Source organism: Gossypium raimondii, chromosome 3 (assembly GCF_025698545.1).
Source record: "Gossypium raimondii isolate GPD5lz chromosome 3, ASM2569854v1, whole genome shotgun sequence".
Classification (NCBI taxonomy): domain Eukaryota; kingdom Viridiplantae; phylum Streptophyta; class Magnoliopsida; order Malvales; family Malvaceae; genus Gossypium; species Gossypium raimondii.
Window position 1 is genome coordinate 61,452,628 of NC_068567.1, and position 18,218 is coordinate 61,470,845.

General features: G+C 29.0%; 2 protein-coding genes across 2 annotated transcripts; one reads left to right on the forward strand and one right to left on the reverse strand.

Moving 5' to 3' along the window:
• Window positions 1–704: 704 nt before the first annotated feature.
• LOC105795319 (40S ribosomal protein S25-4) lies at window positions 705–2,302 on the reverse strand. Its single transcript, XM_012624891.2, has 4 exons — window positions 2,164–2,302; window positions 2,004–2,078; window positions 1,779–1,913; window positions 705–978 (listed from the first exon to the last, which is right to left on the reverse strand). Exons 1-4 carry the CDS (start codon window positions 2,164–2,166, stop codon window positions 865–867), a joined length of 327 nt encoding a protein of 108 aa, XP_012480345.1. The 5' UTR covers window positions 2,167–2,302; the 3' UTR covers window positions 705–864.
• A 6,585-nt stretch (window positions 2,303–8,887) lies between these two features.
• Window positions 8,888–9,550, forward strand: LOC105795324 (uncharacterized). Its single transcript, XM_012624901.2, has one exon. It carries the CDS (start codon window positions 8,888–8,890, stop codon window positions 9,548–9,550), a length of 663 nt encoding a protein of 220 aa, XP_012480355.1.
• Window positions 9,551–18,218: the final 8,668 nt, after the last annotated feature.

An 18,218-nucleotide genomic window follows, 5' to 3' on the forward strand; every position in this document is an offset into this window, starting at 1 on the left:
AACTATGCAAATTTCCCATTTAGGTACCTAAAACTTTTTGGGGTAAAAGTAGGACCTAAAGTTTTATTTTGTTACCACTTTACATACCAGCTGTTAACTCCTCATAATTTTTTTAATCAATCAAATTATGACACATCATTTTTAATTAAATAAAATATTTAAAACTAAGTTTCAATAAAAAATTAAATTTAAAAAAAAAAAAGAAAAAGAAAAAACAATTCTCCCCATCCCTATCACTCCCCTTACTTCATCTTCTTCCTTCATCATGAGTGAAATCAAAAACCCCATAAAAAGTGAAATTAAAACCCCATAAAAACTTGTCATAGCCTCAAAATGGAGCAACTGTGGCTTTCTTTTGTCATTTTTTCCTTTCCTATTTTGAAATCTTAATATTGAAAATGGGAATACGTTTAAATGACAAAGAATGAGGGTTTATTTTAACACTGAAAATAAAAACTTTATTTCAATAGGAGAAATTTTAAGTACCTAGAAGAAGTTGCATAGTTTAGGTACTCATATACATTTGGGCTACACCTGTTTCAAAACAAACCAAAACCCATTCCTGGCATCTCAAGCCAGAGTCAAATTGCTATACATTTGGTAATTTCATCACCAAATATCCATAAAACTTTAACACACATACACACATATATGTATGACAATCCAATATGCGATTGAACAAAATAAACCACATATCAATCTCATTTTGAGGAACAAAAAATTATCCATTAAACCAGAACAACAAGAAACTGTAGCTCACACATTATAGATGGAGGTCTTTAGCAAAAGGAAAAATCGTTCACAGAAAGTCAAGAAAGGCAAATACTACATAGAACTAATTTAAGCAAAACTATAACAAAACATCTAGGTGTTGGTTGCCCTAGTGTAAATCTGCTGGCTTGAATGGGCAGACACCAAACGAATCGATCCTCTTGCCATCAATTCCCTTATAGCCTTCCTAGCAAGGGATCCATTAATCTGCAAATGCGTATGAAAAAACATATTAGACGTAATAACAGAATGCTGGCTTTCACAAGCGGACGTATATAAAAACAGCAATCTAGCCGAGGACCAACATCCTAACTATAAGCCTTATTTTTGGACAATACAGTCTGTTATATCCTCTGGACAAATCCCCTCACTGGATTGTCTTAATGGTGCAATCAAGTATCGGACTAAGGATACACGTAAGTTTTTGCAAGGCTGTGTATATATAATATATTGGCCAATCAAGTTTATCTACAAAATATGCAATTTCTTATTGGCCACCGTACATGATTTCCTTATGGTCAATAATTGTTGGGGAACTCTTATTGAGTTTGACATTATCCCTTTCTTATTAGTAAAAAGTTCAATCATCCAGGTTTATCTAAGTCTACTGCCTTACAAAAAAGAGCACCGAGGCACACAAGGCGTGTACGCCTCATTAAATGGGCCTTGCCTGGAAAGGTCTGAGGCATTTTTGTTGAATGCTGCAAAGGCACAGACGCACCTAGGTACATGCCTTGACAACACTGACCCTACTATTCAGCCTCAAACAAGGGACCCAAATTTCATCCATCCAAGCAGCAAGTAAATTATATATGGTAACCATATACCACAAATTCAAATTCAAAGCTAAAAAATACTACCAAATATCCCTATCTCCAGAAAAAAACGCAAAAACACAAACAATGGTCAAACAAAAATCATATATACAGCAAAAAAAAAATCTACACGCAAACAGGGAAAGCACATAACCAAAAAAAAACATAAAAGAGGTAAATTTGAAAAGTTACCCTCATACGATCAGACAAAATTGAGGGAGTGATGAGCTTATATTTAGGAGCCTCAGATAAAAGCTTATCATAAGTAGCCTGGTCAAACAACACCATGTTGTTCACCTTCTCCTTTTGCTTTCCCTTGCTCCACTTCTGTTAAAAATAAAGGAAACCCGGTTTATATATAACTCTAAAAAGCATAAAAATCAAACCCCATTAAATGAATTTTAAAGGATAAATGACCTTCTTCTTTTGCTTGCCACCACCAGACTTTGCTGGCTTGGAAGAAGGTGGAGGGGCCTTATCTTTCTTTGGTGCCTACAAAAAGAACACAAAAAAAATTAGAAAAAAGAATGTATTTAGATTGAATAAAGACGAGAAGAAGATAATTGGATGAACGTACCATCCGATCTGCTCAAACCTCAAAGTGATGAAGAAATTGGGAGAGGCGCAGTTTAGGGTTTGGATTTGGTTGAAAAATGAGAGCTTTTTAACTATAAGGGGGGTTGCTTGCCCTAGATTTGGTACGACGCCGTTTTTCTTTTTCTTGAAACGGTGTCGGTTCTCATCCGCTTTTGGGGAAACAAAGGACTTTTCAGCAGGCCCAAAAAGTGATTTTTGTAAGATATTTCACTGAAAGCCCAATTTATATTTATATGTAATTACAGTAATTTTATCAACAAGTAAGAAAAATTAAAAATTGACCTAAATCGAACGATTTATAAAATAAAATGTTAAAATTTTTAATTACTCATAATTGAATTAAATTTTATTTTTATTGAAAATATAATTAATTTTAAATTTTATGATGTAAAAGAAACCTTTTATATTTAAAATTTATTGAAAAGTATTGTTTTTACAAATACTTATGAAAAAATTAAACTCTTGTCAAATAATATTCATAATTTGTAAAAAATTTTGTTTTGTCAAAATTAAAATTAATATGAAAAATCGAAAATCAAATTGAATTAAATTATAATTACAATTTAGAAAAACTTGACTAAATCGAACTAATATCACTCCTACTTTTCATGGGTAAAAGAAAAAGTTATCCGAACTTTAAATTGAGTTTAGCTTTCACCATTAAGTACTTTATTGATGATATCTTTTACCCCAAATTGTGGATTTTAGTAAAATATTATCTTGCCCTCTCTCTCTTTTTATATAAATATTAATTAGTAAAATTTGTTGATATCAAGAGTTTCAAGGGTGAGTTTGTGATTAAAATATGATTGAAAATGTTTAAAGTTGAAGGTTAAATTAAGCAAAATAATAATTGGTTTTTCACCTTAAAAATTGGATATATTTAATTTTGTAAAGAAATTATATGAAAAATCATATTCTAACACTCATGTAGTTTGGAAATGTGGAAAAATATTCACTCAATTTATTTTTATAGGAATGGTGATAATCACATGCATGGAGATTTAATTCACTGTTAGACCAATACAAAGTGCAAAAAAAAAATTCTTTTAATAGCGGATTATAAAAAAATCAGAGAATGTTACAAAATTTATATAAACCGCATTCAAGATAAATTCAATACACATAAAGGTTCTAATCATATTTCGATTTGTGATCAATCCATATAAATCTTGATAGAAAATAAATAAGCACTCAAAACAAGTATATGTTCGAGCATCATTGATAAACTCCTTATCAATTTCGATTCATTATTACATATCATTTGGTTGACTAGAACATAACAAAAAAAGATCTATTGGAGATATATCGAATAAACAAATTCAAATAGAATTCAAAGAAAATAGATGCGATAAAATAGAAAAGCAGAAAAATGTTTAATTTTGATTGCTTGCTATTCCTAGTTAGAAAGATTTATTACCGGCGAGCCACAACAATTGCACCTATCAAAGCAACTAAAAGAATTATTGAATTGAATTCAAATGGAAGAAAAAAAACCGGTTACTAAATGAATTCCAATTTGTTGACTACTACTTATTATCAAATCTTGTTCTATAATTTGATTTGATATTGTAGTCCAAATTTGATTTGACTCGAATAATTAGTTCAACAATTAATTCAATTCAAATTAATTAATTAACTAATTATAGTAAATATGTAGCCAATAATCTTTTAATCTAGTGGCAAAAGTAGTATATTGTAGGCATAAAAACTGGCGATCCCAAGCAACCCCGTTCCCTTCCCTCAATTGTATAAAAAAACCCTATAGTAAATACGAAGGAGAATCCACATTTTAATAGAGGGCAAGACTCATAACATAAGATCTCACAATTCTCACTACCTCAACCTTGCAATTGAGTCAAAATTTTGTAAAAGTATCATGGAAGCTCTTGTATTAAGAGTTAGCTAGATTGCATATTACAAAGGGCAGAGCTACAAAATTTTTTGAGGGGGGCCGAAATAAAGTTATATATTTTTATGATAGCAAAAAGTGAAATTTCATCATTTTAATAGCCTCTATCTTTATAGTTTTTAAAAGATTAAATCAATTTTTCTCATTTTGGGGGGGCCAAAGTGTAATATGCTAATTTAAATTTTTTAAATTATAAAAAGACTAAAGGTGAAATTTTCCATTTTAGTAGGGGTCGGGGCCCTTGTCAGCCCCCTGGCTCTGCCCATGCATATTGCCCCATTTATTTAAAAAATTGGCAAATTAGTCCTTGTACGTATTAGATCAAAGATCAAATTGGTTCTTTCTATTAAAAATATAATATATTTTTACCATTAAAAATTAGAAATTTACATGTGGTGTGCCATAGAAAAGGACCAACTTACTCTTTATCCAAAGTACAAAAAATAATTTGCCCTTTTATTCAGTAGAATGAACAAAATGCTTAGAACTACTTATAGTACCTCCCCAAACCATAAATCAAACCATAAGTAGGAGGATAATGCGTTTTAGCTCCTTGAGCCCACGTCCTGGCAACAATGCCCATTCCAATCGAACTAAGACTCAATTGGCAAATTATTATCTATTTAGGTAAAAGATTGAAATGGTATACTAATAATATATGTTGTTAAGTTTATCAAGTATAAATGAAAAAGGATCCATTAATGGTGATTTGGTAATAGTCCATGACAGGTGAAAAAGGTTTGGTCAATGACCCAAAAATAACAAGATAATATTACTTAAATCAACACTTAATTAAGTTTGATTAAGATAATGATATCTAATCAACAATCTCTTAAGATCTAATTAAATTATTTGGATTTTTTAACTTGATTAAAAGGGTGTTAAATGTAATCCCATTTCAACATGATAAGATCTTTAATGTAATATGATAAAGTCAACCCAATGAAATAATGTTATTTCAATTTTTTAATCGATGTTTGTTATAATAGACGTTGATAATGGTAAAAAAAACAATCGCAAAGTAATAAGAAAAGGAAAAATAAAACACAAATATTGTATGTGGAAACCTTTTCGGGGAAAAATCACAGGCAGAGGAGGAGAAATTCACTAATGTTGATAACTGAATGATACAAGAGGAGTTTCGGTTACATCTATTTAAAGGTTGAAAAACCCTATTCTAATCAATATCAAATAGAATAATTGTAATTCTATACAGATTCTACTCCTATTCATTTGCCACTGTAGTTATTTCTTCAACAAGTGACAGGATTCAGATCGCACAAACTCTAGCAATGTTTTAATTCTCTTTTGTCCTGAATTATTTTTTTGTCCTAATTAAGTATTTATGTTTTTTTTACTAAATCACGTGAGTCAAACACTCATCGAAATACATGATATTATTTGATCCAGGTACCAGATTGAATACGTTCATCAATCTATGCAAATCAAAAGGGGGAAATTATTTAACCAAAAAAATTGCTCGTAGGTTTGAATTGTTGACAAGAACAAAGGAAGAACACTTAAAAGATCCCCCCAAGAAGTATTTTATTTGTAAAAAAATTAAAAGCACCAAAAAGAAAGAAGAAAAATAGTGGGATTCCAACTCAATAATCTAGGAATCCAACGTATGTTTGATTTGAGAGTGTTGGCATGTAACCATACCAATGGCATAATTCCCATTATTATTTTATCTTAACTTGATTCTTGCTCTCGTGTTCTTGAATCAGCTCCTACTTCATTTATTCCATCACTGTTCCCTTTAAAAATTATCAAGAAAAAGAGTTTAAATTATCCAGATTTAAATTAGATTTTTATTTTCTGAATCTTTAAAATATTAGTAGTGTTAAATGTCAGTTTGGATCTAAAGTTAGATCTCGGCTTGAAGGTCAGCTCAAAAAGTAGGAGGATTTGGGTAAAAAAATGAGGCTCGTTCTCTAAACGGGCTTGGCATCGGATAAGTTTTTTTTTTGCTCAAGCCTGACCCAAATTTGCAAAAGAAAAACGGTTGCTTTTTGGTACTGTTTTGGTGTCGTTTCGCTATTATATTGCTACTATCTTGTTGTTATTGTTTGGATATTGTATAACTCTTGTTTTATTGTGAATTTTGTTACTATTTTAGAGGTATTTGTCTGCTAAGTTGCATTTATTTTAATGTTATTTAAGTATAAATAAAATTTTTAGTTTATTTTCAATTTGTTGGGAAATATTTATTTTAATATTTTTATTGTATTTGATATATTATGTTTTTTAAAATTTGTTTTTATATAAAAATAATAATATAAAATATTTTTAATACGGTCGGACTAGTTCGGGCTCGAGTTTTAACATTTTTATCCAGGCCGAGCTTGGACAAAAAATTTAGGCCCATTTCGAGCAAAAATACGTGTACCTATTACATTTTGCTCCCCAAATCTATTATTTATTCCTGATCCCTTTGAAGCAATTTTATGACTTTGCTCATTTTTCAAGGGCGACTTGAATATAACATATTTTCTTTTTTAACACATAAAATTGAAATTGTCCACATTTGATACATATATTTACGGTTTAATCCATATGTTCTAAATATACTCTACGTTACTATTATCCAACTCAAAAGACTAAACTACTAAAAGAATCCAATTAATAATATTTTTAAAAATTAATTAAAATATTATAAAATTTCAAATACATGGAGACATATCATGCAATTAACCCTAAAACATGAATGGGTTTTTTGTTGTTGTTGCCCTCAAGCCTTTACAAGTAAGAAAAGTGAAAGATTTATATTTTAGTTATATCCCTAATACATAACTTACAAATAATTTATTATTTTAATTTTATGAATAAAGAGCATAATTTGTTTTCCTTTTTGGCCAGAAGAAGAAGATGGATTTACGGTGGAAAGGTGTTGAAATGGATAAACCCTAAAATAAAGGAGCAAATGGAGCCCAGAGATCAATGCTATATTCTCTCTTTCCCCTAAAACCCCAATCATTTTTAATTTCGTCCTCCAAGTGGGGATTTATTTATTTTAATAATAATGGGCAGCTACTAATCTAAGAATCATTTCCTGTTTCATCAACTTTCCTTTATGCTTTACTCAAATGTCATGAGAATAAGATATTCTTGTAAATTTAGGGTGAGTTTGGATGGGCGGTGCGTTTATCTGCGGTTAGTGTAAAAACAGCGGTGGCGGTAAGATTAGATACTGTAGCGTGAGACAAAAAATAAGCTAAACGCACTTTAGGTCTCCAAATACATTCTTTCAGGCTTATCGATACTACTATAAAATCACCCCAACCCTAACGCAACGACAGTAAACAAAGGTTAAAAAAGGAAAAATAAAAAAGTAGAGCTTACGTGGCAAAGGCTTAGTGAGGAAGGAATTGGTGTTGGAATCTTATTGAATACCACGTGGCTAACTCTTTTTTTTCAATGAGAAGAAAATAAATTTTATTAAATATTATACAATTTTATTAAAACAGAAATAAAGTCACTCGTTCTTTTCTTTAATAATGTTAATTACTATTATATCCTACCATTTAATTCTTAAAATATATTTATTTTTTACTCTAATTTTTAGCCAACGTTAAAAAAAATTCTTATAATCAATCACAAAACGTTATGTGTTGTCTTTCCGTAAATAAATAAAAATTTCTTTTATTAAACGTATATACACATTAAAAAATATAAAAATATATATGAAAATTCAAAAACATATATTATCTAAAAAAAACATAAAACTATTAAAAATTACATAGACGAAAAGCAATTACTTGAAATTAATAATATAATTAAAAGAATGTTTAAAAATAATAAATATATATTTTATAATTTTATTATATTTTTAATCAATATAATATATAATACTAAAAAAAAAAAAAGATACATGACATGTTCTAATAGAGCCATATGACCGGCCAATGGAGGTCAACAATCGATAACGCTAGTCAACAACTGGTCAAAGTTAAAATTTAATATTTAAATATTTGATTTATAATTTTCTATTTGTTTAATTTAAATTTAATATTTTTTTATTTTAAATATTCTTAATTATAATATTTACAATTTTTTTACGTCCATTAACATAGAGAAAATTAATACTTTAAGTATCAAATTAAGACAATTTTTTTTTAAAAATTCCAAAATAAATATACTTCATGAACTAAATTGTGAATTAAGACGGTATCAAATTAAAAGATAAATATTTAACTTAATAAATAAGGGTTGGGTGCGGTGCGGTGCGGTGCGTTTGGCTTACTTTTTGTCTCACGCTACAGTGTCGCTACAGTATCTAATCTCACCGCCACTGCCATTTTTACACTAACCGTAAGTAAATGCACCGCCCATCCAAACTCACCCTAAATCTCAAAATTGTATATATATATATATATATATTTGGTATAATTATATATAAAAAAAATTAATCTTATGTAAGAATTTTGATTGAGAGTAAGATTGAGATGTTGGAAGAGATATTTTTCAGATTTATTCTAAGTTAGATCAATAAGGCTAACATAATTTTCAATGAAATAGTAAATTGAAGGAATATAAAGTTTTCCTTTAAAAAAAGGAATATAAAAAACATTAAAATAAAAAAGTTGATATTCCTTTTATCCTCAATTCTCTATATAGCACTCCCTTCACATTTCAAGCAAGTACCCTTAATATATTCCTAAACCATTGAACAAAACAGCAGATTAAAATCTTATAATCCATATATCCTCACTTCTCTTTTGTTGTAAACCCAGAAAATTCAAAGAAAACCCAGTTTTTTCCATCGATTTGTTTGCTTTTTTTACTGTAAATTATGGATGCATTTGATATTAAATTGGAGAAGAAAAATGCGATGTTGAAGCATCATCAGTTATACAACACAGCAAATTTGCTGAGATTCGTCGAGGTTTTTGTTCTTCTCGTGGTGATCTTCCGGTTTACAACAACTCATCTCCCGGTTGCCGTCAAAAACTCCGGCGAGTATTTCCGTGGGTTATCGGTCACTCTCGTGAGTCCTCGTTTCGTTTTCGTCGTCGGGAACATCATCATCATCACTCTCTTCGTAAAAGCCGGAAAGTTTTCGTCTCACGATTTGACGACAACCGACCTTTACGAAAAGTTTGTCGAGAAAAGCCACGCGACCCATCCGTACGTAACCGAAAAGAAAAGCGTAGTGGTGGCCGACGAGAAAAGAATAGTTCGTCTCGACGTGCATGGTCCAAAGAATTTACGTAGGACGCAATCGGAGAATATGAAGAAGACGAAAAGCGATAAACATTGCAGCCAACTTCGGAGGTTGGGGTCCGAAAAGTACGTTAAATGCTGCGGTTCGGAAGAGAAATCGACGACGAGATCATGTGCCGAAGACGGAATGAGTAACGAGCAGTTTCGGAACACGGTTGAGGCTTTCATTGCTAGGCAAAAGAAGCTACTAAGGGAAGAAGAGTACTCGGTGACTTGGAAAGATTTAGAGTGAATAAAAAAGTATAGTTCTTTTTTCTTATAAATTTGTATGATTTTGTATGTTCTTATGTACATGGTTTAATTAACATATGGTTTTTCTATCTGACTAAATTATTAATAAGTTTACATTTTGATCCTTCAATTTTAAAAAGTTATTAATTTTTTTTATTTAAGTCATTAGACAATTTTAGCTTTCTCTATTCGCACTGTCTACTCTAGTAAAAAACTCTCGTTTCCTTTTTCTTTTACAATTTAATTTTTTTCATCAAATAACTTTAGACGCCATGAATCTGCAAACCAAAATCCAAACAACTTTCTTTTTCGATCTCTAATATTGACCGTCAGATTGACATGGATCTAAGGTATGTCTTTCTACTCGTCAATGAGTGCTAATTCACCAGATCGATTGTTGAATCGTCACTTAAAGTTCGCTAGCTGAATTTTTTTCTAAATAACTTTGAAAAGTTCAATGACCTAAATGCAAAATTTAGAATACTTCAATGGCCATTTTGTAACCTTTTAAAATTAAGTGATCAGAACATAAACTTACTTGAAGATAATTTACCATATCCAAAACTATTCTAATTTGACTCCAAATATATTCATATTATTAGTATAATTGTGCTTTGTAATGCTTGTTGTTGATTATAGTTATGTATTCCTTGTAATTGTAATTACAGTTGTAAGCTAAAAAAGTCAAATTTTTATTAGCCTCCGTACTTTGTATAAATTGTGAATTTAGTCATTGTATTTTATTAAATTTTACTATTAGTCTTGAATTATACTTTTTAGATGGAAGATATTTGGGGGTGAAAATGAGATTTTATGAAGATGAGAATAATTTTACAACTGTGTTACCCACTAAAAAGTCTTAGTATATGCTGATAATGTCATCATGGTTTGGGAATGTATTCCAAATTTTTGTTCTTTGAAAATTGTATCCTTTTCCCAATACAGAAAATGGAATCGTAAGTAAGCAGTAGTGGTGCCTCATGGCCTTTGTATGTAACTTGGGGAGTTAATTTAGATCATAACAAAATAAGTTTAAAATTTTTCGGAAGAATTTCATTTAATTCGATTTTACATGTGAGCCGTTATTATTTAATGTTCGAATTTTTTAACATCAAATCATTATGGGATAGAATGAGATGATTTAGAGTTTGGGTTACTTCAGAGTTAGATAATTTCAACTATTTATTCAAGTAATTTTAGATTTCAATTAGTGATTCTTTATGATCAAATCGGATTGAATTAAAATTAATTGAAACCCAAATTAAAAAATAGGAAAAATAGGAAATTTTTTTAAAAAGGAGTTAATTATATTAAACACCCCAGACTATAATTCATATTCTAAATTGGTTTCCAAATTTTAATAATATCTTAATTACACCCCAAATTATTAAAGTTATATCAATTAGGTCCTTTCATTATTAAAATTTTTAATTTAACCATAAATGACACGTCAAATTTTAGGTGATATAATTTAAAAGTAAAAAAATTAAAGAAAAGTAAAACATTGCCACATAACTTTTAACCGTAAAAACTAAAAATTATAGTAAAACTGAAAAAAAAAGAGTGTGAGGATAAAACTTTTGTAATAGCTTCGAAAACCTCAAAACCAATAATTTTACTACATCTACTTTTACTATATTAATTTTCCTTTAAAATTTTCATTTTAAATTACACTATGATGTGTTATTTAACAATTAAATTAATGATTTTAGTAATGAAATGACTTAATTGATATAAACTGGATAATTTAGATATGTAATTAGAATATTTTGAAGTTTATGGGCTACTTTAAAATAAAAGTCACAATTTGAGGATGTAAAAGAAGAAAGAAAGAAAAGGTAGACAGCTGGGTTTAACTCACTCGAGTGTTGGGTTTAGGCATAAATTCTAAGTCCCAACAATGTTTTTTTTCCTTTTTAATTTTAGTTTATGGGATTTGGATAACAACCATATTGTTGTCTCCCCCAACTTGGAGAATTAGAATCTAAGCAACATGCAGACAAGTTTCAGCTCTCTGTTGGCTTATATCTATGGGAAATTTTTTTTATATATAACAAGCTTCATACAAAGTGGATTTTACAAAAAAATCAACACAACTGGTATAAGTTCATAGGCCCACTACTAGAGAAAAAGTGTGGAGGTTGAATAGACGAGGACTTGAATCCTAGAGTCGAAGCCAACAATACCATCTGTACACATGTGGATCACACATAGAGAGGAAACACGATAGGAGCGTCACGAGCACAGTTATGATTAAAAAGTACATATTCACCTTAATTAGAAGCAAAGATCAGTGGTGTACGTTAAGAAAACGAGTGAGAGAAGAATTAAGCCTAGAGATAAAGATCTTAACCTCATGATCTGAATAACCCATAGAGATTCTTGGTCTAAACCTACACCATTAATCGAAACTTGAACCTTAAATTTTGAACTTTAAAAGGCTCATTTGAGGGGCCGGCTGATGAAGGCCGCAACATTAGAAGGAGAGGAAAGAACTGGCAACACCCACTCAAAAAAAAAAGAGAAGGGACAAAGGAATGGAGGGTGCTGGTGAGGTGGGGCCGGAAAAAGTGGTGGTGAGGGGTGGCAAGGTGGATCAGGGAAGGGGATTACTTAAAAAGAAAGGTTTTTTTTGTTATAATTTTCTTCAAATTTCAAAGGTAAGTCTATTATTTCAAATTTCTTTTTAAACTCAAATTGGGTTGCTAAACTTGGTTGTTGAGAAAAAAAAAAAAGTGTTTTGGTTGGTTTGTTGAAATATGAAATGATAGCACTTAGGAAAGAAAGAGGTAGTAAATTGGTTGGATCGAGAATAGATAAAACAAATCGGTAGCATGAAATTAGATGTAGAGTAAATTGTTGTGAACTGATAAAAAAAATCAGAAATTGAGACAAAAAAATTTGATGGTTAAATCGACTGAACTTATTTGTAATTTCTTAATATTTTTCTATTATTTTATGATTATTTTTATATTTAATTTGAATTGATTGAGTCGAAAATTAATGGTTTAATCAATTCAACCACCAACCTAATTTTATAAGATTGATTAAGCCTTTTATTTGTTTATTTTTCATTTTAGGGTTGAAGAAAATAAAGAAAAGCATCTAACACCACAACATGACAAAGATTTTTGGTTGTTAAAATCTTTCGTTAATTCTACAACCTAGCTATTAATTTAGGTGTTAAATATAAATTTGGATATGATAGATCATATTTAAAATATATGGATAAAATTGTAAATACGTATGTCCTTATCACACGGAAAGGTTGCGTCGTAAGAGAGGGGGTGGCCGGGGGGGGGGGTTTGGCTCTCCAAAAATGATGAACTTATAGTTTGGTCAATCTAGAAATTATAAAATTTTAAGTTAATATAATGGTAAAGTTGTAATTTGCAAGAAAAGTTTTTGGTTTCACCCTTAACCGCACGGACAACTTGGATATAATGAGTCAAAAAAAAATGTCAATAAAATTTAGGAGGACTATAGGGGTGAGTGTTCAATCGAATCGAGTGAAAAAATTTCGAGTTAATCGAATTCACGAGTCCTATTTTATAATCCTAACTCAATTTGAATTTTTTTTTAATTGAGTAGAGTGAAATGAAATTTGAGTCGAATCAAGTAAAATTATTCGAGTTTAATTAAAAATTAAAATGTGAAATAAAAATATTGTTACTGATGACTATTTTTATGTTAGAGCACATAAATTTGAAGCCATATATATTTGAAATTTTTTAAAGCAAAATAATAAAAAATAAGATACTTGAGTATGATAAATTTGAATCATTAATTAGGTCCCAAAATTATTATTTAAAATTTTTTGGAGGAATTTTTAAAATATTATTTTTATATATTTTTAGAATTTTTTAAAAATATAAATTTTGAAATTTTTATAAATATTTTGAATTTTTTTTGTAATTTTTTTTGAGAGAGACCAATTTACTTATTTTCAAAATTGATAGTGACCAAAAGGGTATTTACACCAATATGTTATTCAAATTATTCGAGTTATTCAAATTGTGAAATTCACACGGAAAGGTTGCGTCGTAAGAGAGGGGGTGGCCGGGGGGGGGGGGGAAGTAAGGGTTTTGGCTCTCCAAAAATGATGAACTTATAGTTTGGGCAATCTAGAAATTATAAAATTTTAAGTTAATATAATGGTAAAGTTGTAATTTGCAAGAAAAGTTTTTGGTTTCACCCTTAACCGCACGGACAACTTGGATATAATGAGTCAAAAAAAAATGTCAATAAAATTTAGGAGGACTATAGGGGTGAGTGTTCAATCGAATCGAGTGAAAAAATTTCGAGTTAATCGAATTCACGAGTCCTATTTTATAATCCTAACTCAATTTGAATTTTTTTTTAATTGAGTAGAGTGAAATGAAATTTGAGTCGAATCAAGTAAAATTATTCGAGTTTAATTAAAAAATTAAAAATGTGAAATAAAAATATTGTTACAGTATGACTATTTTTATGTTAGAGCACATAAATTTGAAGCCATATATATTTGAAATTTTTTAAAGCAAAATAATAAAAAATAAGATACTTGAGTATGATAAATTTGAATCATTAATTAGGTCCCAAAATTATTATTTAAAATTTTTTGGAGGAATTTTTTAAAATATTATTTTTATATATTTTTAGAATTTTTAAAATATAAATTTTGAAATTTTTATAAATATTTTGAATTTTTTGTAATTTTTTTGAGAGAGACCAATTTACTTATTTTCAAAATTGATAGTGACCAAAAGGGTATTTACACCAATATGTTATTCAAATTATTCGAGTTATTCAAATTGTGAAATTCAACTCGACTCGAACTCGAAACTTGACTCGAATAATTTGAATAACTCAATTCGATTAACTCAAAATTCGATTTTTATTTTTATTTTTTCAAATCGAATCAAGTTTTGCTTATTCTTAGAGGACTATTTCTCTTCTTCTTTTTTTTTTTAACATCAAATCCAATTTATCCATATTGTAAGTACACATTGCTATAGGCTTAACCAGACCATCATTATTTTATTGTTGGTTGTAGGCTTGGTTATTTCTGCCTTGCAGTGAACATTGGAATCCTTATATATATCTACATGTTTTAAAATTAATCCTTATATCAACATTCAAGCTAATAGTTAGGCTAATAGAAGGATCTGATTGATATGATATTGCCACATTGGGGATTCAATTAAAAATTTTAAAATTTAAGGGTTAATTTAATATTTAGTCCATAGTTTGAGGATATCAGAAAATTTAACTCAAAATCTTTTAGAATTAACATTTAACCGCCTGAGCAAAAGTGTTGGACAAATATGGATCCATCCCACCTAATATTCACACTTCCTAATATTCTTTTGGGCTGGTAATGCAACGGGATGTTAATAATTGCACCCAACAAGATGTCTTCACTCTATGAACCCATTGCCTCTTCAAAAACTCAGAGTTTGGAGATAAAACCCCTTTAATGGAGTCGACCTCACTTCAACAAATATCCATTTATTTATTAGATTAAAATATGCTGTAACTCCCTGCACTCTTTGTAAATTTGGAATTTAGTTCATTTACTTTTATTTTTAAGAATTTAGGTTCAATTGTTAACACTATTTAAATTATTTTGTTAAATTTAATTTCATTACAACGATATTTTTAATATTTTGCTACCAAGTGAGTTTTTTTAAATGTCACGCCAACAAATTTAACAAAAAAAGTGTTAACAATTGTACCGAACTTTGAAATCTGAAAAGTTGAGTAACTAAATTCTTGAAAATAAAAGTATAAGGATTAAATTCTAAATTTGTGAAGAGTACAACGTCCTATAATATATTTTAACCTATTTATTATGAATAAAATTTATATATTATTTCCATAAATTCAGGAGATACATGAGATTATAACCCTCAATATATTTTACATTGATAAACAAGGATGATGATATTAAATATAACCAATCACAAGCAATGAAATATGATTGTATATATATATATATATGTATCGAATCATTTGAGTACGACAGATTGAAAAACTAAGTACATAATTAATTAAGGTCAGTTAGTCATAGACAAAATGTAGGTTGTTGAAATCATATAATAATGTGGTATATTAAACCTTAAATCAAATAAGGGTAAACTATCAAAATAATCACTTTTGTTTACCTCAAGTTACATTTTAGTCACTTACGTTATCACGTTGTAACATTTTAGTCACTAAGCCGTTAATTGATGTTAATGGTGTAACGGTAAGCTGACGTGGCACGTTAATCCCCATATTTTTTCCTTTTGAGAATTTTTTTTAACTTTTTTTTTCATTCTCTTCTGCTTCTTCCTCTCTTCTCCATTTCTTTTAACGTAGTTTTTCTATGTTTTCCATTTGTTAAAACTGGTTCCTATACTTTGATTTTTTTGAACAATTTATTTTTTGAGTGAGGCGAGCTTGTGGGCTAGTTTAACAAATGGAAAACATAGAAAAAATACGTTAAAAGAAATGAAGAAGGGAGGAAAACAGAGGGAGAAGCGAATGGAAAGTAAAAAAAAAAAAAGGAAAGTTAAAAGAATATAAAAGGAAAAAAAATAAATTGTTCAAAATGAAAAAATATAGGGACCAATTGTAGAATTTAACCTAAAATTTTCGTTTGAAATAATGATTTAACGTGCCACGTCAGCTTACCATTACATTATTAACGGTAATTAATGGCTCGGTGACTAAAATGTTATAACACGATAACAACGCAACATTTCAAGCATAAATGACTAAAATGTAACCTAAAGTAAATAAAAGTGACTATTTCAGTAGTTTATCCATCAAATAATTAGCATTCTAGAGTTAAAATTAATTAAATTATTTATTCATGCAAGTTAGAAAAACTAATCGAAGTACATTTAAATAAGATTTTGTAGCTATCTTTATACACTATGTCCAACTATATGTGACATAAGGGTAGTGATGAAATCCATATATATTTAAATTAAATTAAACCCAAGGTGTATTTAGCTAGGGTTTCACTAATGACGGTCCATGTTGATATTTTTAATAATATTTGTTGTTGGTGTTATTATTTTGAAGAATGTATGTGAACACTTTGACATACATATAGGACTTATAAAAATGTAATCACATGCAACTTGTGTTCATAAAAATAAATGGGAAAGGTCCCCTACAACATGCACAAACAAATTTAATTTATTTGGAATTGAAAGAGGGTCGATGGAATTATCTTTATGTTTGTTTTATGATTCATTAAGATGAATTATTTCAGGGTTCGTGCCTGTTTTCCTAAAAATGTCATCTACAAGGTTTAAATATGAAATTCTCTCCCTGAAGTAAGCCTTTTTAAAGGACATTTGATTCCATCTACGATAAAATGTAATTGATTTTAGTGAATATGGTTTAATTTCTAGGTATAATGATAAATGTTACCCTCAATATTTACATTTTTTGTTAATTTGCTATTACTTTTTTAGCTAAATTTGGTCATTAACCTTTCAAAAAGTACCAATTTGCTTTTATTTTAATGAAAATAATGACTAAAACATTATTATTTTTAATAAAGTTGGTGTGGCAGTTCACATGCACTTCATATCGACATGAAACTATTCATCTTATACGACACATCAACAAATAATTTAAAATTTATAGAAATAAAATAAATCAAAATTCAAAAATAATTATAAAAAGTTCATAATACTTTAAAATCATTAGCATGAAATACATGTGGATTATCATGCTAGTTGAGATGCTTAAAATTTTAACATTTTAGTCAATATTTTCATAAAAAGAAATAAGGTCCAAGTTGACAAAACATAAATATTAAGGGCTAAATTTGACATTATATCTAGTTTCTAAAGCAAAATAATAACAACAATAACAAAGGCTAATATTTGATTCACTACAGGAAAATATTTTAATTCCACGAGTAGGATTCAAATATTTTAATTGCTGCCAATGCAAGAGACATGGGTTCGAGTGCACTGAAGCGCATTATCCTCCTATTTACGAGTTATGGGTAATTCTGAGTATTGTGTCAAAATGAACATATATAATCAAAAACTATAATGAAATTATTCAAAAAAAAATTGGCGTTTATGAAAAATTAACTCTCAAATTTTATACGTTTTGTTAACTTGATCTTAACTCTTTATATTTTAAAGTAATTTCGCCACTCATCTTTTATTTTGAAACAACTTGTCGTGATTTAAATGGCAAGTTTGATGGAGTTTATGTGGTATAACCCATTTGTATTTCATCAACGAAGGGACACTTTTTTAATAAAATAAAATATCTTTCTATATATTTTTGGCTTAAATAAAAAATTGACCCTCAGACTAAAACGTTCTTTCATTTAAGCACCTAAACATTTTTTTTATTAAAGCGGTAGCTAAACTTTCATTTCGTTAATATTTTTAGTCCAACCGTTTATCTCTGTTAAATAAATTTCCATCAACCAATTAAAGTATTACACGTGACAAAGATTTGCTGAAATACATATGGACAACCATGCATGTTATCATATTAGCATTGTCAAACTCTTAACAGTCGAGCCATCATTTCTATTAAAAATCATAACAGTTCTGCTCAAAATGAAAGATTGAGAGCCAAATTGCTAAAAAAATAAAACGAATCAAAGCGAAATTGACATCAGATGTACACTCTTTGGGCTAACTTTGTCCTTGTATATTTTT